Source organism: Somniosus microcephalus, chromosome 15 (genome assembly GCF_052327205.1).
Source record: "Somniosus microcephalus isolate GS21.2 chromosome 15, FLI_Smic_1.0, whole genome shotgun sequence".
Lineage (NCBI taxonomy): Eukaryota > Metazoa > Chordata > Chondrichthyes > Squaliformes > Somniosidae > Somniosus > Somniosus microcephalus.
The window spans coordinates 15,889,568-15,902,078 of NC_141001.1; the positions used below are offsets into that span (position 1 = coordinate 15,889,568).

At 53.5% G+C, this 12,511-nt stretch overlaps 1 protein-coding gene across 2 annotated transcripts in view; it reads left to right on the plus strand.

The window, feature by feature from the left end:
• nup160 (nucleoporin 160) overlaps positions 1-12,511 on the plus strand; it is a 145,076-nt gene that overhangs the window by 32,670 nt on the left and 99,895 nt on the right. For both annotated transcript variants that reach the window (XM_086007511.1, XM_086007512.1), the window contains exon 12: positions 12,059-12,142. In XM_086007511.1, coding sequence (XP_085863637.1) covers positions 12,059-12,142 — 84 coding nt within the window. The remainder of the gene's footprint in view (positions 1-12,058; positions 12,143-12,511) is intronic.

Sequence of the window (12,511 nt, forward strand, 5' to 3'; positions counted from 1 at the left end):
GATTGTGGTTACAAACCCAATGGTTCACTAATGTGAATTCAGGAAAGGGACGCTGTCGCTGCCATGCGCGTGACTCCAGTCCCACTTTATGCAGCTTATTCTTTAATGTCTTCTAAAGTGGCCTAGCAAGCAAATCGATTGTAAAAACACTGGCTACAAAATGCCACCGCCTCAGCGATTAGTTAGCTCGGTCTGTGTCCCCCACACCCTGAGAGCACTTGATAAATAGTTGGTGCTTTATTCCTATTGCAGAGAATTGTAAAAAGAATGAAAGGGCTTGTGTTTATATGCACTTCTTTCCTGTCCCCCGGATGTCCTAAAGAACTTCACTCGTTGAAGTACTTTTGCAATGTAGTCACAATTGTAATGTAGGAAACGCAGCAGCCAATTTGCACAGCAAGCTCCCACAATCAGCTATGAAATAAATGACCAGAATTTGTTTTTTTAGTGACGTTGGATGAGGGATAAATATTGGTTAGGACACCAGGGGGAAATCCCGCTGCTCCGTTTTGACTAGTTCCATGGGATTATTTACGTCCACCTGAGAGGGCAGACGTCTTATCTGATGGTGCAGCACTCCCTCAGTACTGCACCGGAGTGTCACATAGATTGTGTTCGCAAGTCTGTGGAGTGGGACTTGAACCCAACTCCCCGAACCTTCGTGATTTGAATGGCCAGCCTCTCGGGTTCAATAAACGCTGCTGAAATACAAACTGAATCAGCCATTGTCCTTCAGCTTAATGCTGGAGTATTTGTGATAAATCTCTCAGCAGCTTTATTAAAGGCCTATAAGCATGTATTCCAGAACAATAAGTTTTGAAGCTAGATCCCACAAACATTTCCCAAATTTGGGAGTGGCTTTATTTGGATTAATGAGTCGTTGCTGGTTAAGTAGACTGCCTGAAATGCCAGTTAATGAGCGCCAGGAGTTCACAGCTGATGGGATGAGATGTGGCCAGTTTCGGGTCACAGTCATTAGTAATGAAGGTTCTGAATTGGCAGTCACAATGGTGGGATTACAGGTGTCTTAACTTTGAGTGTGCCTTGTTCATGTTAGCTCAGTCTGTAAACACAAGGGCCTAGAAATTCAGTTGTTTGCGCCAGCCGCTAGCGCCTTAGGAGGAGGAGATGTGGGGCGCTAGGCGGCTAGCGGCCGGGCGCTGCGCGATCTGCGCCTCTCCCCAACTTCAGTAAAGATTTAGCGGCGGCGCAAAGCCTTTGTGCGCGCTCAGCTGCGCGCGCAGATCCTGACGTCATTTCATCGTGCAACGCCCTTTGTGCGCCCCAAACCGGAAATTCAGTGGCGCCGGCCTATTGCGCGCCTGGCGCCCCTAGCGACTGGTAGAGGGGAACGGTTCCCAGGCGCGGGGGGGGCGCTAATTAAAGGGCACTCCTCCTGCAGTAGAAATGGCAGCCATTTTGCAACACTCCTTCTTTGTGAGAGACGGATCTTTGCAGAGAGACAAAGGTAGAGAGCTTTCTGGTTTGGCTCAACACTCGCACAGGTACTTGTGGCTTCAGGCCACAGCTTTGCACTTGTCTTTAACTTCAGAGCCATAGCATTGATTGGAAACATATAATGGGGGCTGCAATGGGTGCAAACGTTGGCCTTCTCCATTGCATTCAAAGGGCTCAGAGACGCCGTGAGAGAGTGGCAGTCATGGCCAGAGGGAGAAGGGGCAACAGGCGTCGGCTAAGGAGGCCTTACCCACCCAGGGTATACCGCCAGCAGTTCTCGTATCTGAACATGTCTGACGAGCAGTGTGTTCGGCGGCTGCGATTCCGAAGGGTGGTGGTCACAGATCTGCCACCTGCTTCGCGGAGATCTGCAGCCACAGCTGAGGAGCAGGACGTCTCTGTCGGTGGCAGTGAAGGTGACGATGTCTCTCAACTTCTATGCCACCGGCTCCTTCCAATCCGCTGCTGGGGACATCTCCCAGTTTGCCGTACATTGCTGCATCCGCCAGGTGACCAATGCCCTTTTCAGAAGGAGACGTCAGTTCATCTCCTTCTCCATGGCCGTTGTCAAGCAGCAACAGCGCGCAATGGGCTTTGCAGCATTAGCGGGCTTCCCCATGGTGCAGGACGCCATTGACTGCACGCATGTGGCTTTGCGGGCACCTCTAGAGAATGCCAAGGATTACCGCAACCGGAAGGGCTACCATTCGCTCAACGTGCAGTTGGTGTGTGACCACAGGCAGATCATCCTAGCTGTCAATGCCCGCTTTCCAGGCAGCAGCCACGATGCCTTCATCCTGCGCCAGACTTCTGTGGCAGACATGTTCCAGGCCCAGCCTCACCCACGAGGATGGCTTCTCGGGGACAAAGGCTATCCTTTGTGCACCTGGCTGATGACCCCGCTCCGCGCGCCCAGCACCCCTGCTGAAGAGGGAGACAATGACAGCCATCAAGCAATCAGGAACCTCATTGAGCAAACAATCGGCGTCCTGAAGCAACGGTTCCGCTGTCTGGATCGTTCCGGAGGAGCCCTCCAGTACTCGCCTGAGCGAGTCTCCCATTTCGTGGTCGTGTGCTGCATGCTGCACAACCTGGCTATCCGCAGGACTCAGCCACTGCCACCAGACATTGGAGGACCACCAGAGGAGGAGGAGGACCAGCACAGGAGGGAGGCAGAAAGTGCAAGGGCCGCCCGTCGGCGGCTTATTGAACGTCGGTTCTAGGCCCCCTCTCGGAATGGCTTGTGCCAATGGCACAAGATGAATGTAGCCGCTCCACAAGCCCTCAGCCGAGCAGGGCAACCAGGACTTCCAAAAGAAAGCATGGACAGTGCGATTTAAGAACATTTATTACTTTGATACCTCTGTGCCCTTTCCACATAACAAACTAATGGAGAGAAGCCCCCCCCCCCCAAAAACACAAATCGAGCAGTCTCGGCCTTTCAAAAAACACAAATACACCAGTCTCGGCCTTTCAAAAAAAACAAAGCATTTGGCCAGACCTTCTACTTTTTGCCCTGCGAGGGTGATGCCTTTCGCATCCGTGACTGGCCCCTGCCCGCCCTGCAGCTCCTCCTCAATGGGACCCCAGTGGCTGCAGCAAGGCTGGGGGAAGGCTGCTGAGGGTCAGATGGCGAGACGGCAGATGCCCTTGGGGGTCGGCCTGGACCAGCTCTGGCCTTGGAGGGGCCAGCTGCTGACTGCTCCAACTCTGCTTGGGCGGCAGCAGTCTGTCCGGCTGGTGGCAGCTGCAATGGAGGAGTGGCAGTGTCGGCTGCAGGAATGGTGCCAACCTGACAGATCACAGGTACTCCCTGGTCGCCTGAGACATTGGCACTCACACGGGCCAGCACTGCAGCATGCGCAGCAAACTGCTGAAGAACAGACTGCTGGGCTGCTGCTGCGCGGCGAGTGCCCTGGCGATGCCTGGCCGATCCAGCGAGGGTGGCAGCAGTTAGTGCCCGTGTGGCCCTGGTCTGTGTCCGCATGACACCAGCCAGTGAATGGGCGGCACGACTGAGCACTTGGCTGGAAGCCGCCTGTGCTGCCGCGAATTCCTGCAGACTCCTGGCCTGTGCTGCTCCGAATTCCTGCACACTCCTTGACAGAGACTCTATGGAGTCAGGCATCCTTGCCACTGCAGCCATGAGCTCAGTGTGCCTGCGCTCAGCCTGGACGGCCATTTCCTCTAGGAGCCGCACCTCCTCTGCGCTCACCGTAGCAGGACTGGAGGCCGCACTCACCCTCCGGGGAGAAGGCCGCCGAGCTTCCCCACCCCTCCCACGTTGCTGCAGGCCGCTGGGCCCCGGAGCTTCACTCTCCGACCCTTCCCCCCCTGCTCCCCTCCAGGGAAGACGTGTCCCCATCATCGCCATGGGCTGCCTCGGCTGAGGGTGGCACTGATGGTCCGGCTTCCTCTTCCTCTTCCTCCTCCTCGCCCTCCGATTCACTCACAGTGCCAGGTTGAGGGCCCGCCTCCTCACCTGGCGATTCTCCATCTGAAAGCAGGGAGGCACAAGAGTTGCTTTAGAGTGAGGACAGGGCGGCAGCGAGGGAGGCATGAGTGCTGCTATGCACTGCATTGGGCCGACAGTGGCAAAGGATGCTGTTCTGAGGCGCAAGTGGAAAGAGATAGGTCAAAAAGGTGATGCCCTTACCATTGGGGCCCAGAACAGGGTCGGCATCTCCACTGGCGACAGGGCCAATCAGCCGGCCTGACATAATGCGCTCCACACGCTGGTCCAGGTCGGAGAGCTGTTTGAGGTCAGGAAGGCCTCCCCCGGTCTCGCGCTGCTGCCTTCGATTGTGCGCCACCTTGCCCTGCAAGAGAAAGGACGGCCTCTAAGCACAGTGTGAAGCCCTGATCTTGTCTGCACTGCCTCCCATGGTGGACTAGCCCTGACAGTTTGAAGCCCTGATCTGGGCTGTACAGCCTCCCATGGTCGAATAGCTTTTACAGTGTGTAAAGTGCAGAATGTGCAAGTGATTTTCATGACAGTCCCATAGCTGCTGGATGAGGGCTGGGCATTAGGGCTTTCAGGTCCCTTTGCCCATAAACTGAGGTGCACATGCAGGGATGAGGAGGACACTGGAAAGGGTACTCACCCTGACAACCCGGTTGAGGTCGTTGAACTTTTTTCGGCATTGCACAGGAGTCCTGGCAACCACGCTGTTGGAGGTCACCCTGTTTGACACCTCCCTCCAGGCTTTCTGATAGACGCTGGGCAGCGGCCTCCTGCCACCTTCAGGGAACAGAACATGGCGCCTGCGCTCCACTGCGCCAACCAGCACCCTCAGGTCACCGTCGCTGAAGCGCTGCGCTCTCTCCCTGGCCTTCTCCATAGTCCTGGGCGTTGTCCAGATCAAGCAGCAGTGGTCAGGCCTTGCTTCAGGGCTGCAGTGTGCAGGGCGTGGCAGGCAAACAAATCCACCCTCCCCCTTTAAGAGCTCACCGGCGCCAGAGTCATAGAGTTTTACAGCACAGAAAGAGGCCCTTCGGCCCATCGTGTCTGCGCCGTCCATCAATCCCTGTCCAGTCTAATCCCATTTTCCAGCATTTGGTCCATAGCCTTGTATGCAATGGCATTTCAAGTGCTCATCCAAATGCTTCTTGAATGTTGTGAGGGTTCCTGCCTCTACCACCCTTTCAGGCAGTGAGTTCCAGATTCCAACCACCCTCTGGGTGAAAAAGTTCCTCCTCAAATCCCCTCTAAATCTCCTGCCCCTTACCCTGAATCTATGCCCCCTTGTTATTGACCCCCCTACTAAGGGGAAAAGTTCCTCTTTATCTACGCCCCTCATCATTTTGTACACCTCAATCAGGTCCCCCCTCAGCCTTCTTTGCTCCAAGGAAAACAACCCCAGCCTGTTTAGCCTTTCTTCATAGCTGAGGCGCTCCATCCCAGGTAACATCCTGGTGAATCTTCTCTGCACCCTTTCCAAAGCAATCACATCCTTCCTATAGTGAGGCGACCAGAACTGCACACAGTACTCCCGGCGTTTTGTACAGCTCCATCATAACCTCCCTGCTCTTATATTCTATGCCTCGGCTAATGAAGGCAATTATCCCATATGCCTTTTTAACCACCTTATCTACCTGTTCCGCTGCCTTCAGGGATCTATGTACATGTACACCAAGGTCCCTCTGACCCTCTGTACTTCCTAGGGTCCTACCACTCATTGTGTATTCCCTTGCCTTATTTGTCCGTCCAAAATGCATCACCTCGCACTTTTCAGGGTTAAATTCCATTTGCCACTTTTCCGCCCATCTGACCAACCCGTTTATATCGTCCTGTAGCCTGAGGCTTTCCTCCTCGCAATTTACCACCCCACCAATTTTCGTGTCATCTGCGAACTTACTGATCATACCTTTTACATTCTCATCCAAATCATTTATGTAGATCACAAACAGCAAGGGACCCAGCACCGATCCCTGAGGTACCCCACTGGACACAGGCTTCCAGTCACAAAAGCAACCTTCGACCATCACCCTCTGCCTCCTGCCACTCAGCCAGTTTAGGATCCAACGCGCCAAGGCACCCTGGATCCCATGGGCTCTTACCTTCTTGACCAGTCTCCTATGCGGGACTTTGTCAAAAGCTTTACTGAAGTCCATGTAAACCACATCCACAGCATTTCCCTCATCCACACACCTAGTCACCCCCTCGAAAAATTCAATCAGATTGGTCAGACATGATTTACCCTTGACAAAGCCATGCTGACTATCCCCGATTAATCCTTGCCTCTCCAAGTGGTGACTAATTTTGTCCCTCAGAATTTTTTCCAATAATTTCCCTACCACAGATGTTAGGCTCACTGGCCTGTAATTCCCTGGTTTATCCCTGCTACCCTTCTTGAATAATGGTACTACGTTAGCTGTTCTCCAGTCCTCTGATACATCCCCTGTGGCCAGAGAGGTTCTGAAAATTTGTGTCAGAGCCCCTGCAATCTCCTCCTTTGCCTCGCACAACAGCCTGGGATACATCTCGTCCGGGCCTGGGGATTTATCCACTTTTTGGCTTGCTAAAACCGCTAGTACCTCCTCCCTCTCGATGCTAATATGTTCAAGTATGTCACAGTCCCCTTGCCCGATTTCTATGTCTACATCGTCTTTCTCCATAGTGAACACAGATGCAAAAAATTCATTTAAAACCCCACCTACATCATCTGGCTCTACACACAGATTGCCACTTTGGTCCCTAATCGGTCCTACCCTTTCCCTGGTTATCCTCTTGCCCTTAATATACTTATAAAACATCTTAGGATTTTCCTTTATTTTGCTCGCCAGTGTTATTTCATGGCCCCTCCTCGCCCTCCTAATTTCTCTTTTAAGTATGCCCCTGCACTTTTTATACTCCTCTAGGGCTTCCTCCGTCTTTAGTCTTTTGTAATTGCCAAAAGCCCCCCTTTTTTTCCTAATGCATTTTTGTATATCCCTTGTCATCCAAGGTTCCCTTTGCTTGTTGGTCCCACCCTTGACCTTTACAGGAACATGTTGGCGTTGTACTCTCTCTATTTCCCTTCTGAAAGTCTCCCACTGTTTTGATGTGGATTTTCCTATAAGTAGCTGCTCCCAGTCCACTTTGGCCAGATCCTGCCTTATCATATTAAAATCGGCCATCCCCCAATTTAGAACCCTTATTTCCGGGCCGTCTTTGTCTTTTTCCATGACCACCTTAAATCTCACCGAATTATGGTCACTGTCGCCAAAATGCTTTCCTACTGACACTTCCACCACTTGCCCGGCTACATTCCCTAGAATTAGGTCCAGTACCGCCCCCTCTCTTGTAGGACTTTCTACATGTTGGCTCAAAAAGCTCTCCTGGATGCACTTTTAAGAATTCTGCACCCTCTAAGCCTTTCACACTCTGACTATCCCAATTAATATTGGGGAAGTTGAAATCCCCCACTATTATTACCCTATTATTTTCGCACTTCTCTGAGATTTGCCTACATATCTGTTCCTCTATCTCCCCCTGACTGTTTGGGGGCCTATAGTACACTCCCAGCAAAGTGCTTGCCCCCTTTTTGTTTTTAAGTTCTACCCATATGGCCTCATTAGAGGAACCCGCTAATATATCGTCCCTCCTTACAGCAGTAATTGACTCCTTAATTAATATTGCAACACCCCCTCCCCTTTTACACCCCCCTCTGTCTCGCCTGAAGATTCTATACCCCGGAATATTGAGCTGCCAGTCCTGACCCTCCCTCAACCATGTCTCCGTGATAGCAACAATATCGTACGCCCATGTGTTCAACAACAACTTCAGTTCATCCACCTTATTTGCAAGACTCCTTGCAGTAAAATAAATGCCTTCCAGCCCTGCCATAGTCCCTTTTGCCTTCACATATTTGCTCTGCCTTCCCAGCTGACTTGTTTTTTTCCTCCGTATTTGGCTGTAAATCACCCCCTACTATAGCTCCACTCTGTATCCCATCCCCCTGCCAAGTTAGTTTAAACCCCCCCCAGCAGTGCTAGCAAACCTCCCCGCAAGGATATTGGTTCCCCTCTGGTTCAGGTGTAAACCGTCCGACTTGTACAAGTCCCACCTTTCCCAGAAGCAGACCCAGTGATCCAGGAAACTAAAGCCCTCCCTCCTGCACCATCCCTTTAGCCACGCATTCATCTGTTCTATTTTCCTATTCCTATACTCGCTAGCACGTGGCACCGGGAGTAATCCAGAGATTACAACCTTTGAGGTCCTGCTCCTTAATCTTCCACCTAGCTCCCTAAATTCTTGCTGCAGGACCTCATCCCTCTTTTTACCTATGTCGTTGGTACCAATGTGGACCACGACCTCTGGCTGTTCACCCTCCCCCTCCAGAATGCCCTGCAGCCGCTCAGTGACATCCTTGACCCTGGCACCAGGGAGGCAACAAACCATCCTGGATTCACGTCTACGGCCACAGAAACGCCTATCTGTTCCCCTTACTATAGAATCCCCTACCACTATTGCTCTCCCACTCTTTTTCCTCCCTTCCTGGGCAGCAGGAGCACCCCCAGTGCCAGGAAGTTGGCTGCTGCTGCCTTCCCCTGGTGAGTCATCCCCCTCAACAGTATCCAAATCGGTATACCTGTTTGAGAGGGGAATGGTCACAGGGGTGTGCCGTCAATCAGCAACTCGCCGCACCTGCGCTGCGCCCGCCCTCGGGGGTTTCACCCCGGGCCGCCGGCTTAGCGCCTAATGATAGTCGTGCATCGCCTGTTTTAGCGCAGCAGCAACCTCTTGGGGCGATGCCACTGAATATCGGCGAAGTTGCGCCGGGCGCAAACTTTAGCGGCCGCCCGGCTGTAGCGCCCCAAACGTGGCTATACTGAATTTCTAGGCCAAGATTTTTATATTGCTCCTTATTAAGTTAGTTAGGAGTGAAGCCTGTCTGATCCAGTTGTTCAGGTTCACAGTTAATTAATTTGGGTATTTCAGTATTGTAAACAGTTAGAGCAATTCTGATCGGTCAGAAAGGTAGGGAGGGGAGCTGATATGTGACTGGGCTCGGATAGAGAGAGGGGGCCAGAGATTGGACTGGGCTGGGATAGAAGAAGGGGCCCAGAGAGTGGACTGGGCTGGGATAGAGGGAAGGGGGCCATAGATATGACTGGGCTGGGATAGAGGGAAGGGCCCAGAGATATGACTGGGCTGGGATAGAGGGAAGGGCCCAGAGATGGGACTGGACTGGGATAGAGGGAGTTGGGTCCAGAGATGGGACTGGGTTGGGATAGAGGGAGTGGGGTCCAGAGATGGGACTGGGTTGGGATAGAGGGAGTGGGACTGGGCTGGGATAGAGGGAGTGGGCCAGAGATGAGACTGGGCTGGGATAGAGTGAGTGGGCCGGAGATGGGACAGGGCTGGGATAGAGGGAGTGGGCCAGAGACGGGACTAGGCTGGGATAGAGGGAGGGGGCCAGAGATGGGACTGGGCTGGGATAGAGGGAGTGGGCCAGAGATGGGACTGGGCTGGGATAGAGGGAGTGGGCCAGAGATGAGACTGGGCTGGGATAGAGGGAGTGGGCCAGAGATGAGACTGGGCTGGGATAGAGGGAGTGGGCCAGAGATGGGACTGGGCTGGGATAGAGGGAGTGGGCCAGAGATGAGACTGGGCTGGGATAGAGGGAGTGGACCGGAGATGGGACTGGGCTGGGATAGAGGGAGTGGGCCGGAGATGGGACTGGGCTGGGATAGAGGGAGTGGGCCGGAGATGGGACTGGGCTGGGATAGAGGGAGTGGGCCGGAGATGGGACTGAGCTGGGATAGAGGGAGTGGACCGGAGATGGGACTGGGCTGGGATAGAGGGAGTGGGCCGGAGATGGGACTAGGCTGGGATAGAGGGAGTGGGCCGGAGATGGGACTGGGCTGGGATAGAGGGAGTGGGCCGGAGATGGGACTGGGCTGGGATAGAGGGAGTGGGCCGGAGATGGGACTGAGCTGGGATAGAGGGAGTGGACCGGAGATGGGACTGGGCTGGGATAGAGGGAGTGGGCCGGAGATGGGGCTGGGCTGGGATAGAGGGAGTGGGCCGGAGATGGGACTGGGCTGGGATAGAGGGAGTGGGCCGGAGATGGGGCTGGGCTGGGATAGAGGGAGGGGGCCGGAGATGGGACTGGGCTGGGATAGAGGGAGTGGGCCAGAGATGGGACTGGGCTGGGATAGAGGGAGTGGACCGGAGATGGGACTGGGCTGGGATAGAGGGAGTGGGCCAGAGATGGGACTGGGCTGGGATAGAGGGAGTGGACCGGAGATGGGACTGGGCTGGGATAGAGGGAGTGGGCCGGAGATGGGACTGGGCTGGGATAGAGGGAGTGGACCGGAGATGGGACTGGGCTGGGATAGAGGGAGTGGACCGGAGATGGGACTGGGCTGGGATAGAGGGTGTGGGCCGGAGATGGGACTGGGCTGGGATAGAGGGAGTGGACCGGAGATGGGACTGGGCTGGGATAGAGGGAGTGGGCCGGAGATGGGACTGGGCTGGGATAGAGGGAGTGGGCCGGAGATGGGACTGGGCTGGGATAGAGGGAGTGGACCGGAGATGGGACTGGGCTGGGATAGAGGGAGTGGGCCGGAGATGGGACTGGGCTGGGATAGAGGGAGTGGACCGGAGATGGGACTGGGCTGGGATAGAGGGAGTGGGCCAGAGATGGGACTGGGCTGGGATAGAGGGAGGGGGCCAGAGATGGGACTGGGCTGGGATAGAGGGAGTGGGACAGGGCTGGGAGTGGGCTGGGATAGAGGGAGTGGACCGGAGATGGGACTGGGCTGGGATAGAGGGAGGGGGCCAGAGATGGGACTGGGCTGGGATAGAGGGAGTGGGACAGGGCTGGGAGTGGGCTGGGATAGAGGGAGTGGACCGGAGATGGGACTGGGCTGGGATAGAGGGAGTGGGACTGGGCTGGGATAGAGGGAGTGGACCAGAGATGGGACTGGGCTGGGATAGAGGGAGTGGGCCAGAGATGGGACTGGGCTGGGATAGAGGGAGTGGGCCAGAGGTGTGACTGAGTTGGGCACATTCCTGCATCACCTTATGGTTCCACCAAGGGATTGGCATTGACTGTTTGGGTGAAACTATCTCCCTCGCAGCAAGGGCTTGAGAGTGCCGGAGGTGATGCAAGGAATTGTTGCATGAATAAAAATGTGCTGAAGTATTTCTGTGGATAACTAATCTACAACTCGTCTCTTCTGAGTTTTAACACTGGTCTCTGTGCCTATTGTGTTTTGGATTTGACAGTAGATACTCTACTTGAGTTCAGCGTCACGAGCCACTCCTATAAGCAGACTTCGTGTCCCCTACAGACTGGGGCCTTTTACCTGCCCAGTATATCTAGATAAATGAAGGTGAGGCCTGGGGCTGGACCAGGGAACCACTGTACTCTGGCTAACTGGGATCTACCATGTGCTTCTCCACGTTTTCCATAGGGCAATTGAATGTACCCACCATCAGACTGAGGCTCAGACTATAAACTAATAGGCAATTTATTTAACATCAAGCAGGTAACTGGGCAGCGTTCAGTACAAAACACTGTATTAGGGGTCACGACGGCCTGTGCTAATCTCCTTGTATCAAAAGCAATAGAGGCTTCTTCAGAGTTATTGCACCCCGCACATTGACCCTTTAAATGGTTGCCCACTTCTCACATGGTGAGATACTATCACAGTTGAAATTGCCCCGTGCCCTTGGCTATGGGCTATGAGCTTGGCTCAGGCAACCTCGGGTAACCCCACAATTAGTAGCCCTGGCCACAGTCTGCCCATCACAAGGTGGATGTCAGGCACCTGAAATGTTTGGAATTGAATGAAATGGTTCGATTCATGGATCTGTATCAAGTTCAGCCTGCTATCAAATCCATCAACACAGCACTCTGCACTCGCTCCTCAGCGTATTAAACTCCCCTTTTGTTTGATGAAAACTCAGACCGCAGCTGTATATTGCCTTTGGTCTTCCAGACAGGAATGTGTCGTCTTGTACCTTGCAGAAGCTGCCAACAGAAACTAGTATTAACCCTGTGTGCACCGTGGCCAACAACAAGCCTGAACAATAATGTAACATGGGCCTACTGCACCGAAACCCAGTGACTCAGGTTTTCTTGTCCTTTTTGAATCTTGGTTTTAGATATACTGTCGAGGGGGGGACCGAATCCTGGACCCAACCATGGATGGACTGAAGAAGGAAGTGACCTTGGCTGTGGAAAATGCGGTAATGTTGAAGCTGGAGGGGGGGTAATGTTCGAATGTAATGTTCTTTAAAGCCAGGAGTCAGCCCACCTCTGATCAGTCTGCAAAAGCTTGTCCTGTGAATATCTGTAGTATTACTGGATGCAGCTTTAAGTATGTCACATAGTATAGTTTGGTTGTCTTACTTCCTGCTCCTTGATTTTTGTTTAATTATGCATTTAAAATGCAGCGTTCCTCCTGTCCACCTTCCTGTGATCCATTCCTCCTCTCTCTTGTCTAAGTACGACATGAGTGCTTTCCAGCTCATTGTTTCCGCATTGTGTTTGGAGGGAGGCGGTCTTCTCTCTGCATTTTTGCACATTCAAAAATGTGTTGGTTATTTTCTTAGCAT